The 14,306-nt window shown below is 55.5% G+C and overlaps 1 protein-coding gene across 2 annotated transcripts; it reads left to right on the plus strand.

Annotated features, from left to right (window-relative positions):
- The first annotated feature begins 717 nt into the window (after positions 1-717).
- On the plus strand, positions 718-13,999 carry CDR2L (cerebellar degeneration related protein 2 like). Of its 2 annotated transcripts, XM_019644514.1 has the most exons (6): positions 1,156-1,243; positions 3,193-3,405; positions 9,195-9,307; positions 9,563-9,711; positions 10,254-10,418; positions 11,349-13,999. In XM_019644514.1, the coding sequence occupies exons 3-6, from the start codon at positions 9,269-9,271 to the stop codon at positions 12,238-12,240; spliced, it is 1,245 nt and encodes a 414-aa protein (XP_019500059.1). In that variant the 5' UTR covers positions 1,156-1,243; positions 3,193-3,405; positions 9,195-9,268; the 3' UTR covers positions 12,241-13,999. The 2 variants fall into 2 exon arrangements, with proteins under 2 accessions (XP_019500058.1, XP_019500059.1); XM_019644513.1 differs by lacking the exon at positions 3,193-3,405 and having other exon boundaries at positions 718-1,243.
- Positions 14,000-14,306: the final 307 nt, after the last annotated feature.

Here is a 14,306-nt window from a genome sequence, read left to right on the forward strand (position 1 = left end):
TTTCTTGTGGATTTGTGGGTGTCCTTTCTACATTCTGGACACAAGTCCTTTGTTGGATATATTTGCCACATATTTTCAGAGTTGGATATACTCAGGGTGCTGCAACAGTACCAGCACATGGCGGGTCCTTATCAAAATCATGAAGAATTGAGTCTGAAAACTCCTTTAAGGAAACAATGCTTGGCCAGGTGAAACCGTGTTTGGTTTTAATGAGTATAACTGGATATAGGATATGGTTCCCAAGGAGAGGGAAACAGGACCTTCAAGAGAAAGGCCCAGAATGCAGGTCACACACCCTCAAACTTCACCACTCCTGGCCTGAGTTTCTGGCCACGGCATTTAAACACTCAACGTCTTAAAGGTAATTGTAAATGAATAGTCAAATAGTCATTCATTCAAAGTGTCAGTGAAAGGTATCAATAGGCCAGCCTATTCTAGGCACTGAAGAGCCAGCTGTGAACAAGAGACAAGATCTTTGTTTTCAGACCTAGAGGGAGAGAAACACAACAATAGATAAACAAAAGAAAATAATTTCCACACAGTGAGCCCTAAACTGAAGGAGCCCAGCGTGGAGGGAAGTGGGATGGAGGGGGTGATCCAGCCGCAGCCAGACCAAGGCACCAGGGAGATCCCGCCCTCGGCCCCGCCTCCAGCTTTGCATACGTCTTCTGATTGGTCGCCGGCGGCCGGCCCCACCCCGTGGAGCGGGCGGTGGGGGAAGCGCAGGGTGGACCCAGCCAAGATGCAGCGGCGGCTCCGGGTGTCTCTCGGCCGGGTGGGGGCAGCGCGGGCTGCAGCCGGGCAGGGGGCGCCCGCCGCGGCAGCCGCGCGATCCTAGTGCCTTAGACCTGCTGGCCGGCCCCGACCCTCCTTGCCGCGGTCCCTCCCGCCGTCCCCTCCCCTCCACCCTTTGTGCCGCTGCTGCTCGGTGTCCCGGGCTCCCCAGGACCCCGGCCGGACCAGACCGCGGCGGCGCGCCAGCCCCGTGTGGGCGTCGGGTCAGCGGCCGATGGCGAAGGGGCGCAGCGCGATCAGGGGTTCTGTAGCCGGAGTCCGCGACGCGGGAGACCCGGCCCACCTCCGCCGCATTGTCCCGGGCCCCGCGCCCCGGCCCTGAGCCGCGTCGCCGCGTCGCCGCAGCGCCCTCCCACAGCCCACGGGGCCATGCGGAGGGCCGCCGGGATGGAGGACTTCTCTGCAGAGGAAGAGGAGCCTTGGTACGACCAGCAGGACCTGGAGCAGGGTGAGCATGGCGGAGGGGGGCGAGAAAGCGGGTTGCGCCCTGCGACCCTGTCCGCTTCTCCATTGTTGGGCGGTATCACCCCGGAAGGGATGGGCTGGACCCCGCGCTATGGACTCCGAGGGGTAATGCGTGTGGAGAATGGGGACGTGGAGGGAAAGGGCGCTGCCCGGGAGGACCCGGACCGGACCCGCCGAGACCTGCAAAAGTCGGGGGAACGGACTTCCTCCTTCCCGGAAGGACAGGGGCACACTTCACCCAGCTTGCCCGGCCCAACTTAGAGGCAGGAACTCCCAGGGACCCCTGGTATTGGTGAGGGAACTGAGTCCTGGCTGGGAGTCTTTGGAGGCTGGGAGGTGGCTCCTTAGTTATGTTTTGCTGGAAGGGGTGTGTGGTGTGTGTGTGTGTGTGTGTTGGGGGGGGGGAGTTATCCCCCAAATCCAGCGACACCCTTCCCTGCCAGGATTCCTGAGTTCTAGGACTCCCAGAAAGTTTTCCCAACTCCCTTTCCATCTCCCCAGGGAGGGGATGGGGGTGCAGGACCCTGTCGGGGGAGAAAGAGAGACTTCGAGTCTCCAATCTGTCTTCCCGAGGGAGGAATCCCCTGGCCCTTCCCCTCCTGCCCCCCTCCCAAATGGCTCATGGTTTGGAGGAGACCAGGTTTGAGGATTCTGAGCAAGGGCCCAGATGAGGTCCTGTGTAAAGAGGGAGCCACCTCCCCGCTCTGTCTGAGGGCAAAGAAGATGACTAGAAGGGGGTTAGACGCTGGTGATGAGGTGGCCGAAGTGACATCACTCCGAGTAGGGGGCGGGCTGTTAGGACTGGAAAGAGAAGGATGCCTAAGAGGGTCAGGTCCAAGTCCTGCTGGAGCGGAGTCAAATCCACCCTCTCCTCCCCCGAGAATGCCTCATCCTCGGATGACCAGAGCTGGAGGGGCAAGGAAACATGTGCAGGAGAAGTGACCACAGCCCCCCAGCAAGCCTGGCGGTGTGGACACAAGTATGCTTCAGTGTGTGCCCACACTCTTGCTTTGGGACCCCATCCTCAGAGCCCCTTCTGACTGCTGGCTTTGCCTTCATGGGAGGCATCTGCCCAGATCCTGGAACCTTTGTTTCCTGGTCCCGACCCACATCCCCACATGACCAGATTTGCTGGTAGATGAGGCTCTGTCTGTCCTTGTGCTCAGGAATGTGGGGTAATCAGAGCTTCTGAAGGACTAGTGTGGAACCGGGTGTGCTGGGCTGCACCCTGCCATACTCTGCCCCAGAGTCTACCATCAGCCTCCCTGCCTGGAGTGAGAGGCCCAACACTGGCTTCAACAACCCCTCCCCCCAAATTTTGCATCCCACAAACATCTATCAGGCTTTGTACTTAAGTGTCAGACACTATCCTGGGAGCTGGGAATAGTTTCAGCCCTGGCCCACTAGGTGGCCCTGGACAGGTGGAAGTGGGCCTGTAATTGAGTCTGCATAATAGGATGCAGTGAGAAGACTTCATGGAGGAGGTGGGCCTAGAAGGAAAGATTGGAAACTGAGTACCTGGGAAGATGGTGTCCCTGGAGGCAGATGCTGATATTGTTGTCTCATTTCATTTCATTCCTGCACCCTTAACGAAGTCTCTGAAAGTGTCTGGCACCGGGCCCAGCCCAGATGTGGAAGAAAGGAGCCAGGAAGTAGGGGTGGGAGTTGTGCTGCTTCCAGAGAGGTGTCGAGATTCCCACTGGTCCCACTGGGCTGGGCAGCCCTGCTCTGGGCCAGGATGGGGGTGGGCCAAGCTGGTTTGCAGTGGACGGCTTCCCCTCATACTCCAGTAATAGCCAGAGTCCAGGAACAAGGAGTGAAACCAAAAATGAGACACTCTCAAAAGAAACTGGAGCTTTTGACCAGGAACCAAATGTCTGCTGCCATGGACGAGTGTTGTGCTGAGCCTGGGGATGTGCTCTCTGCCCTCAGGGGACTCCACATTCCAGCAGAGGAAGCAGAAAGGGGATCAAACAACTGTGATAGAGCTACAGGGGTTCTGCAGCAAGCAGAGACTGGAGAGCCTTCTGCTGTGAGACTTAGAAAGGTTTATATGAAAGTGCCTCTGAGCTGCTGGGTAAATAGGTGCTCCCTGGGCAGAGGAAGGAATGCAGGCATTCTAGGTGGACAGCTCGCTTGTACAAGGTACGGAGCAACATGTAGCAACTTGAGAAGATCGTGCATGACTGGACAGTAGAAGTTATCTAGAGTGCTGGGGGTGGGTTTGGAGGAAGCCCCACCCAGCACGGGTACTGTAGCACTACCCCTGCATGGAGAGCTGGATGATGGGGTGAGCATGGGCCGAAGGCCAACCACAGTGAGAATCAGGTGCCTGTTGTGTCCCCCTTCCCTACACCCAGTCCTCAAATTTCTCTCCTGCCCACTTGTTCCCTAGTTGCCTTTGAGTGGCCCAGGAAATGGTTTGCCCAGCCAGCCTGGTCTCCCCTCCATGTCTGTTTCCTCTGCCCCCTAGGGCAGGCCCCAACTTCACTTTCAGAAGCTTGGCCACTGAGATCCTGTTTGACTTTGATGCTGTTCTGTTCTAATAGAGGAGGGAGTTTGGGACAAGCAAGGTCCCGATTCTCACTGTGTTTCCTCTGCCCACTGCCACAGCACCTGTAAAAATAGAAAAAGTCATCAATTATTAAGCACTGGCATTCTCTCTCTGCCGCCTCCCTCCCCACCTTGGACCAGGCTTGGTGAGTCCTGTGGGTACCTCTTTGCAGGCTGAGACATGGCTGCTGAGTCACAGATTTGAAGCCCTAGCCACCTGACCTTGAGCCTCAGCTTGGGCTAAGAGCTCTGAATGGCAAGGGGAGGAGGTGACTGGACCTCAATTCTGTGAACGCAGAGTTCCTGACATTCGTGCCCTGCAGGCTGTGAGCAGGACCCCTACTGCCCTGCCAGGTGATAGATGCCACCCACCCCATTATCTTTGTCTCTTCTTCCCTGTGTCTGTCCCCTGTCCCTTTCCCATCTCCCTGCTCTGGAGTCTGTGGGGCCCACCAGACCCCAACCGATGAGGGGCAGTAGGATTTCAGTGTTTCTTTTCAAAGACATCCCCTTTTCTCTGGTCCATTCCCTCTCAGGCTTCTGGGGCGTTGTTCCTGGGCAGCACCTCACAGGCATTCAGGCAGTAAAACTGCTGAAGCCCACTGCAGGAGACCCCAGAAAGTCCCAGGAGCCAGGCAAGAGAGGTGCCTGTTCAGACTCAGTACCTTCCCCAGCCTGGTCCAGTGTGACCTTTCACCTGGCTGGGACAAGCTGGTCATTTCTCCTGCTTCTACTTCCAGCTTAGCCAGCTCACCCATTCTCCCACACCCAGGCCTCCCTCCAGCTCTGCTCCATGGGGAGCTGCACCCTCCCTGGAGCCCTCAGTTAGCTAGTGTCCTTTCCCCAGCACTTGGCTCTACTCAGTCCTTGGCCGTGCAGCTTCGAGAGTCCTCTCGTGATCCCTCCTGGCAGCTTTGACCAGCTTTGCTTGCGTTGTGATCTGGTTTCTCTGAGGCAGTCCCAGAGAGTCTCACCTACCCCAACAGCTTCTGTTGTATCCCCTTCTCCCCCACTCCTGAATCACTGTGCGGCTCAGGTCACAGTCACTGCCTTTGTAGGGCGATGTCCCAGGTTTAGAGTGTGACTTGCAGCTGCCCCAGCCTGCTGGCAGTAGGAATACACACAGCTCAGATGCTCACCTGGGAAGAAGAGCAAAAGGTTCATGACCATTCCTCACTCCACCTCTGAGCCTTGGACTCTAGGCTAAGCTGCAGTGGATCTGCACAGGCCACTCACAGAGCCTGTCCCCTGATGCCAACGTAGGCGGTGACATCAATAGCAATGGCCGGGCTGGCCGAGTGGCGCGTTGATTAAGAGCTGGCTTGGGACACCAGCTCTGAGTAGCAGGACCCCGGTTCGGATCCCACATATGAGGGCCAGAGACACTGCCCTCTACAGCTAACGTGGTGAACAACAGCTTGACTTGGAGCTGGGCTGCCATGAGTCGCCTGCGACGGCGTAGGCTACAGCCCTTGATGCAGTGGGCTGCCTTAAGCTACCGTGAGTGGGCGGCAGCCAGCGTGAGCAGCCGGCAGCAATGTGAGCTGCCAAGAGCCACTGTGAGCGGCTGTCCAGAGGCCGGCGACTCATCTGCCTCACCCGGGAAGAGCACAATGATAATACCAACATGAGCCAGTGAAGCAACGTCCTCCACAACTAGACTGAAGAACAAAAGAAAAGCAACTTGTCTGTTCCCCTTCCCCGATTCCCCAACGCTGTTCCCCTCCCCCAATTTCCCAATAAAATCTTTAAAAAAAAAAAAAAGCAATGGCCTCTTCACAGATCACCTGACAGTTCCCAAGGTAGAAAACACTGATGAGTGTGGCCCTCTGTTCATCATTTTCATCTGTACCTGAATTATTTGATCGCGTTTGGGGATGAGCTGAATGCTCGCCATCCCATTGTAGAGAATGGGAAGATGGTGTGGCTCCCTCATCAGAACTAGGGGTGGTCTTGCTGGGCTTCTGAATTTCCGCCAAGCACTCAGCATAACACAGGGTGGCAGTGCCACGGTCCTAACATCAAACTTCACACCTTGTAAACAGACACCTCCACTTATAGTTAACCAACTCATACTGCAAGTGTCCTCATTCCCCCAGTACTTTTGTGTCAGCTATTAATAACTAGCTTTTCTTGGCATCATCATCAGAAAGTTAATTGCTCAAGGCTAAAGGTTCTTATCTGTGGCTTATATACCTAGTATTTTGTTTAATGGCTGAGGTAGGTGTTTGGGAAAGCAGCTTCTGTTTGTCCAGGCTGAGTTACTGCAGCCTTGCTCTAGGATAGCAGCTCTGCACTCCTTCTCAACCAGTGAAATCCTCCGGGTGACATCTGGGCACAGGGCTCCCCTCCCAGCATAGGTACAGCCGGAGGCTGCACTCTGGCTGCTTCAACAGTTCACCTCTCCGGGTGGGAGCAGACTCCAGGCTTGTTCCTGATGAACGGCTTGGCCTTTGCTCCAGGCCTGGTGGCTGGTCAGGCCACTCTGGCTTTCATAGGGGATGTCAGTCCTACCCGCAGCTGGCTGAAAAAAAACCCAAGGCTCTGCTCTCAGATGCCCACTGGGACTCACTGCTCTCTGGGAGCCAGTCCAGTGCCGAGCAAGGGGCTCAGCTGAAACAACTGTATTTATGAAGCTTGCCAGGAGGAAGTATAGAGACTGTCCATCCTTTGGGGCCCTAGAACCATCACTGACTGAAAAGGTACCAAGCTCAGTCCCTGTACCGCATCACATCGGCCCCAGGAGAGCAGCCTTTACGCCTCCTGGTCTGGATTGACCCCATCAGCCTGGATTGAGGGCCTCGTCATGGCCAAAGGACCCAAGCCTTCCTGGACAGCATTTAGGCAGAATGAATCAAATAGACCTGCACTTTGCCCCCAGAATTCTGTTTCTAGGAAAGTATCCTCTCTCCTCAGGAAATAGGTGGTGATTTGCACAAAGATTTTTGTATTCCAAGTTACAGTTTCATTTTTAAGAAAGAAAAAAAAAAGGAAAGCACCCTAAAAGTCCAACCATCAGGGCCATTTAGGGACCTGTATACAATAGAATGTTCACTTCTACTAAAAATGATCCTGTAGGTCTACATTGGCACAGAAAGCTATCTGTGCCATATTAGTCAATGAAAAACAGCAGATACAGAAAAATGTGATTCTATTTACACAAAATTGTACCCATAACTGTTTTAAGCGTGGAGAGCTGTTTAGAAGGATGTCACCAGCATGTGGACAGCACCTTTCTCTAGGTGGTGTTCTCTTTCTTCTACCCTCTCTCTCCCTCCTCCACACCCCACACAGAGTGGAACTTTAGTTACTTACAATGGCACTGTTTCTTCCTAATCGTTTGGGGCCATGTTCATTTGTTTATAGAATTCCCAGTTTTAGATCTAAGAATATATATGAGGTACATTTTCAAGTAATTTTTTAAAAGGTTTTTATTGGAGAATTGGGGGAGGGAACAGCGTTGGGGAATCGGGGAAGGGGAACAGACAAGTTGCTGTCCTTTTGTTCTTCAGTCTAGTTGTGGAGGACGTCGCTTCACTGGCCCATGTTGGTTTTATCATTGCGTTCTTCCTGGCTGAGGCAGATCGCTCGCCGGCCATTGGACGACTGCTCACAGCAGCTCAGGCAGCTCACGCTGGCTGCCAGCCACTATGGTAGCTTACGGCAGCCCACTGCAGCCTACATACACCCTTGCTAGCGACTCACAGCAGCCCAGCTCCAGGTTGAGCTGTTGTTCACCATCTTAGCTGTAGAGGGCGCAGCCCGTGTGGGATCTGAACCGGTAGCCCTGCTGCTCACAGCTTGCGCTCCCAAACCAACTCTTAACTAACGAGCCACTCAGCCGGCCCTTCAAGTAATTTTTTATCACCATTTTTTAACCTCTCTGTACTGTTTGATTTTTTTACATCAAGTGCTTAAAGCTATTTTAAACAGCAAACAGCCTTGTGAACTCAGCCTGGGCTTGACCAAGGACCTCTTGCTCCCCACCACCAGTCTTGGTCTCTGAATCAAGCTGCCTAAATCTTTTTTTCTTTAACTGCATATTGAGATATATAATAATTCACTCATTAAAAGTGCACAACAGCTCAACTGTCTTTAGTAGATTCACAGAGCTGTGCAACCATCGCCACAATCAATTTTAGAACATTTTCATCACTCTAACTCTTTTTAGAAATAAGGGGAGTCCTACATTTGTATATACATACATCTATATAAAGAACAGAAATATATGATTCCCTTTGTTTCTAAAAAGCTGTGCATATACCTAGGAGAATATCCACCCCCAAATGTCTAGGTACCCCCATCCAGCTCCAGACTTGATAGAATTTTTAGGGATTCCAGCACCTGCCACTTCCTCCTATCCCCTCCCCATCACACAGCCCCCTAAAAACAGGCCAGATCCCCTCCCAGCCTCTCTGACAGGTTTTCATGTACCTTAGACTAGGATGGGGGAGAGGAGGTTCCAGTCCTACTGGGTACAAGAATCAGGGCCGCTGGGGGGAAGAGGATGGTTTTGCTGCCCAGGGAAAGGTAGTTTTGGAGAGGGGTTGTGTCACTAGAACCAAATGCTACTGGACTGGGGCAAGGAGACCTGAATTCTGCTTTTAACGTGGCCATCGCCCAGCTGATGACCTTGGGCAAGTCATTCTTCCCTCTCTGGCCTGTCATTCATAGAATGAGGAGGTTGGGCCAAAGAGCTCTGAAGCCGCATCCAGCTCCAATACCCAGCAAGCCCTGCTGTCCCCTCCACCTCTCAGTGAGCTCCTAGTCACCCAATCCCAACCCGAAGGCTGCTCATCGTCTGAGTCTCCCGCTGTCCCCGGAAGTGAACTCTCCCTTACCTATTGTGCAGGGCACTTTGCCCCTGTGTTATAACATTCCACTCATTCTTTCAAAAGAGATTTATGCACCTGCTTTGTGCCAAGTACTGTTCTAGGTCCTGGGGATATCAGGGAACGAAGCAGACAAAATCCCTACCCTGTGAGCTTACAATTAGTCAGCGGAGACAAACAAGATAAATGGGCAAATTGTTTGATAAGTCAGATGGTGATTCCTGCTAAGGGGAGAAAACTGAGCTGGGCGGGAGTGCAGGGTGGGGGAGGGTGCGATCTTGAATCGATGGTTGGGGAAAGGCCTCCTGCAGAAGGGGACATGTAAGCAGAGACTTGAAGAGGGAGGAGGATGGGCCCTGGGAGTGTCTGGGGAGAGGACAATTAGCTCCTGGCTTACACCCCTCCCAGGTCTGGAGGTTCCCCAAGGGCCGCCCCTGTGTCTTGCTCATCTTGGGGTCCCTGAGGCCCAGCTCAGAATGAATGCTCAGACCATTCATGGGGGTCCTCTGGCTTCTTTCTCACACTGCTCATTTTTCTCCCTGCCTCTAGACTTGCACTTGGCTGCGGAGCTGGGCAAGACGCTGCTGGAGAGGAACAAGGAGCTGGAAGAGTCTTTACAGCAGATGTACGCCACCAACGAGGAGCAAGTGCAGGAGATCGAGGTGAGGGCCGCACAGGCCCCGCACACGCGCCCCCACCCATCAGGGGCCCTTGGCCCAACAGCCTCGTGCAGTTTACATCCTGCACCACTATCCCAGGCAGCCCTATTGCATCACTGTCTTTACCCCCTCGTCTGTTGCAGATTAATTCCCCAAAGCAAACCTGCTACTCGAAGTGGGAGGAGGGCCCAGGCGGAGACATTTTCCCCAACCCTGTTCTGAAAGGTTACTCACCCCCCTCTCCCCCCAACCCCCCAGTACCTCACCAAACAGCTGGACACGCTGCGGCACGTAAATGAACAGCACGCCAAAGTGTACGAACAGCTGGACTTGACAGCCCGAGACCTGGAGCTGACCAACCAGAAGCTAGTGCTGGAGAGTAAGGCTGCCCAGCAGAAGATCCATGGGTGAGGGCAGGGTGGAGGGCTGGGGGGAGCAGGGTGGGCGAGGGAGAGGCCCAGGGCTGGGTGTGCACAGGGGCGTAACTCCTGCTCCTCCCAGAAGCCCAGGCCTGGGAACCTGGGATGGTAGTGAGTTTGCCCTTGTCGATTTGGACGGGTTTAACATTCAGGCCACAACCCTTTAAGCACCAACTATGCACCAGGCTCTTTTTAGGCACTGGGGATACAGGGATGGGGCTACAAAGACACTGTCCAGCCCTTTGGGAGGGAAGGCGGGCAGGTAAATATTCTGTTGCGATTCAGGGTGATATGTGGTAGAAGGGTTGTACAGAGAACTGAAGTGGCGCAGAGGAGAAATGCTTAACTTGGCCTAGGAGGCATGGGAGAAGCATGGGTACTTGGAGCTCCCCGTCTGACCTCAGCACCAGGCAGCGTGGCTCAAGGTTGCCCATCTGTCCCCAACCCCACAGCCCTCCAGGGCTGCAGGGAGGAGGGCTGGCCTGTCCCCTTAAAGTCCTTCCCATGCGTGTCCCCCACCCTACCCCCAGGCTGACAGAGACCATTGAGCACCTGCAGGCCCAGGTAGAGGAGCTGCAGGCCCAGGTGGAGCAGCTGCGGGGCCTGGAGCAGCTGCGCGTGCGCCGGGAGAAGCGGGACCGAAGACGCACCATCCACACCTTCCCTTGCCTCAAGGAGCTGTGCACCAGTGCCCGGTAGGTGAGGGCACCGCTCGTGGGTGGAGCAGCCTGGGCCCTGGACGGTATCTCCGAGTGCCCAGGATTGCCAGCCAGGGGAGGAAGGGGAGGATGGGCCCCAGGCAGCAGGTGGGAACAAGAGAGTTGGTACGTTGTCAAGGCTATCGGAGAGACTGGTCCCGTTGCAAACAATAGCCGCTAGCATTTACTGAGCACCACCATGTGCCCACAACTCTGCTAAGTGACTTAATAATCATAGTGATACCTTGAGGCATGTTTAATCATCGCCACTACTCACATGAGGAAATCGAAGCTCAGTGGTTAACCCAGGATTGGTTAACCACTACACCTTTCAGTTCCTATTAAACCTTCTTCATGGGAGGATTTCTCAACGTAAGAATACACGTGGTATATTTAATGAGTGTTTCAATGAGGGTCTTGGCAAGAGACAACAGTGCCTTGCACAGAGTAATTGAGGAGTGATTAATAAAGAGGTGTGGACAAGGTATGGGAAGACGGACGGAGAGGGACACTGCATTTCCCAAGGTTGCAATAGTGAGGAGCTGTTACTATCCCCAGACCCAGAGGGGCCGGGGCGGGGAGGCTACTGGAACCTAGAGGGCACTAAGGGTGCTGCCCGGCCCACACTAATCAGGGAAGGAACCTGAGGGAGACATTCCCACCACCTTGGTCTGCTGCCACCTTCCTACCTCCTGCCAGTGCTTCCCGTTGGCTGAGCTCAGGAGAGAGCCAAGAAACCCGGCTGAAGCAGGCCATTGAAGTTAGCCTTCCAGGGCAGACAGCAGAGGGAGAAGGGCTGATAGTAGATCTAGAGGGGCAAACAGAATATCCGGGCCAGTGGACTAGAAAGATCTAAGCGTCTAGGACTGGGCTGGCGGGACTTGGCCATGACCACGCTCTGCCCATCTGCCGCCCTCTCTCCCCCAGGTGCGAGGATGCCTTCCGCCTGCACAGCTCCTCCCTGGAGCTGGGCCCCAGGCCCCTGGAGCAGGAGAATGAGCGGCTGCAGACCTTGGTGGGAGTGCTGCGTTCCCAGGTCAGCCAGGAGCGGCAGCGCAAGGAGCGGGCGGAGCGGGAGTTCGCAGCGGTGCTCCAGGAGTACTCGGAGCTGGAGCAGCAGCTGTGCGAGATGGAGGGCTGCCGCCTCCGCGTGCAGGAGCTGGAGGCCGAGCTGCTGGAGCTGCAGCAGATGAAGCAGGCGAAGACCTACCTGCTGGGCCGGGAGGACCACCTGGCCGAGGCCCTGCTGGCGCCGCTCACCCAGGCACCTGAAGCCGATGACCCTCAGCCAGGCAGCGGCGACAACTTGGGCACCCAGGACGGCATCTCCTCCCCAGCCACCTCCCCGAGCCACGCCGTCCGCAAGAGCTGCAGCGACACAGCGCTCAACGCCATTGTGGCCAAAGACCCAGCCAGCCGGCATGCGGGCAACCTCACGCTGCACGCCAACAGCGTGCGCAAGCGGGGCATGTCCATCCTGCGGGAGGTGGACGAGCAGTACCACGCGCTGCTCGAGAAGTACGAGGAGCTGCTGAGCAAGTGCCGGCAGCACCGGGCCGGGGTGCGACATGCCGGCGTGCAGACCTCGCGGCCCATCTCCCGGGACAGCTCATGGAGGGACCTGCGGGGGGGCGAGGACGGCCAGGGGGAGGCTAAGGCAGGTGAGAAGAGCCTGAGCCAGCACGTGGAGGCCGTGGACAAGCGGCTGGAGCAGAGCCAGCCCGAGTACAAGGCGCTCTTCAAGGAGATCTTCTCCAGGATCCAGAAGACCAAGGCCGATATCAACGCCACCAAGGTCAAGACCCACAGCAGCAAGTGACCCTTTCCCAGCCTGCAGCCTCCCTCAGGCTCAGGCCATGGGTCCCTGATGCCTGGGCTGTGCAGCCTCTGGTGAGTGACATATGCCAGTGGAGGCGGCTCTGAACGGGGAAGCGTGTGGGTGGACACAGCTTGTTCCCTGCCCATGTGGGAAGAGGTCAGCACATCCGGCCTCTCAGGACCCTCCACCATCCTGTGTCAGCCCAAAGGCACAGCTAAGAGTTTCAAAGCCAAACGTTCCCCACTCCCCTGGGGATTCCCAGATCCCCCAGCTTCTGACTCTGGGCCTTGCTCTCAGACTTGTGGCCAAGCTTCTGAAAGCCATTCTGGACCAGTTGGTTTTGGTTTTTTTTCCCAAGTTTTGTTTGTTTGTTTGTTTGTTTTTGAGAGAGATCTGAAATGCGAGATCTCCCTGACCCCTTGCCAACAACTGGAAACACTTGAAGGGGGACACCCCCCCCAGAGCCAGCTGTTGCAGGTTCTGGGGGTCTCCTGGACCACCCACTGCTTCTCCCCAGCTGTGACTCACTGTCATTCCCTTAGCACCAGCTGTCCCACCCCCAGGGTCCTGACCAGGTCAGAGGCGGCCCCTGCCATGCAAAGCAGGAAGCCTCAGCCAGGCCTCGAGTGCCCCCCACTCCAGCCCTGGTGAGGGTGGGCTTCTCTCAGGAGACCCTCAGCCCACTGCAGATCTGTAGCCAATCAGAAGAGGGGAACAGGGAGCCCCTTGGGCAGCCATACACAAGTGGTACACACCCTGCTTCCCTCTGAGCCAGCCTCCTTGGGTTCCAACTCCACAAATGCCTTCTGGGCATTAAGCCTTCCTTTCAGGGGTCTGGGCAGTGGGGAGCCCCCCATCTCTGCACGCCACCTGCGACTCACCAAGTTTGGCCTCTGCCTGTTCCCCACCTCAGGGACCATGATGTGTCTCATTCACTCCCATGCTCCCCACAGGCTGACCCCACTGTAGGTCATGCCTACCGCCCCCAGATTGTCCCAGGCATGTGCCATGCGACTGTGGTCCCAGCGTCTATTCCTGCCTCCCTGCACTGGGAACAGCCCAAAACTCTCCCTACCCTGAACAGTATTGAAATGGGACCGGAATGGACCATGTTTCCTTCTTCCCCTAAAATGCCTGCTCTTAACCTCCCGCCTTTGTGGGGGGGCCCTTGGGGACCCAGCTAGGTCAGGGGTTTACTTTTTTGTTAAGGCTTCAGGAAGTCCAACTTCAACTAAGAGATGCCAAGGTCCTCAGCTTGCCCTGAGCAATTCTTCAGGGCTTCCAGTTCCTGCTGCCCATCCTGAGACCCAAGAAATAAATCGGAGGAGCCATATAGCCCGGTGGAAGGTGATAGCCCTAGCCTCTGTGCTGGGAGCCCAGTGGGGAACCTTCATGCCTTATTTGTTTCTAAGGGGTAAAGGGGTTTTCTTAACAAGCACGCCCGACCTCCCCGGAGGTGCCACCCTATTCTCCGGGCGGCACTGTGATGAGAGCTGTCGGCTGGTCCTTCCATCCGGTCCTTCCGTCCGCACATCTTGGAACCTTTTGTCCTATGGAGCTGGGTAGCTCCCAGCCCTCCTTGTGTCTCTGTCATCTAGGGTGGAGAGGGTGGGGTGGGACGGGGTGGGGTAAGGGCTCCTGCCTGTTTGCTCCCCAGTTATGTAGCAGCCGACCAGCATCACCTTTGAAGTATATGAGAGAAATATATTTGCAAATGCTTTATTCTCTTCTTTAATAAAAAACGTACCAGTATTCTAAAAGCAGAAATGGCCCCCGAGCTATGGTCCAGTCTCTGCGTCTCACACACCCGCCTCCCATCACACAGCTGTGGGTATGGGGGACAGTCAGCTCCGAATAGTAGGTCTCGGAAGTTGCCCTGTGTATTGAGTACCAGCCGGTGCCCGTCATGTTGCCGTGCAGGGTGCCCGTGCTGGTGGACCATCCTTGCTGTATGGATTTTGCAATTCCTTTCCCCCAAACCACACCTGCCAAGAGCACAGGTGACTTCAAAAGCTGAAGAAAATGCTCCTCAATCTTTGGAGATCAGTTTGTTGCTTGTCTCCTCC

Source organism: Hipposideros armiger, unplaced genomic scaffold (genome assembly GCF_001890085.2).
Source record: "Hipposideros armiger isolate ML-2016 unplaced genomic scaffold, ASM189008v1 scaffold_87, whole genome shotgun sequence".
NCBI lineage: Eukaryota > Metazoa > Chordata > Mammalia > Chiroptera > Hipposideridae > Hipposideros > Hipposideros armiger.

Coding starts and splice junctions, on each gene's coding strand:
- CDR2L (XM_019644513.1), top strand. CDS start 1,165: ATGCGGAGGGCCGCCGGGATGGAGGACTTCTCTGCAGAGGAAGAGGAG. Junction 1,244..9,194: donor CCAGCAGGACCTGGAGCAGG/GTGAGCATGGCG, acceptor CCCTGCCTCTAG/ACTTGCACTTGGCTGCGGAG. Junction 10,419..11,348: donor GAGCTGTGCACCAGTGCCCG/GTAGGTGAGGGC, acceptor TCTCTCCCCCAG/GTGCGAGGATGCCTTCCGCC.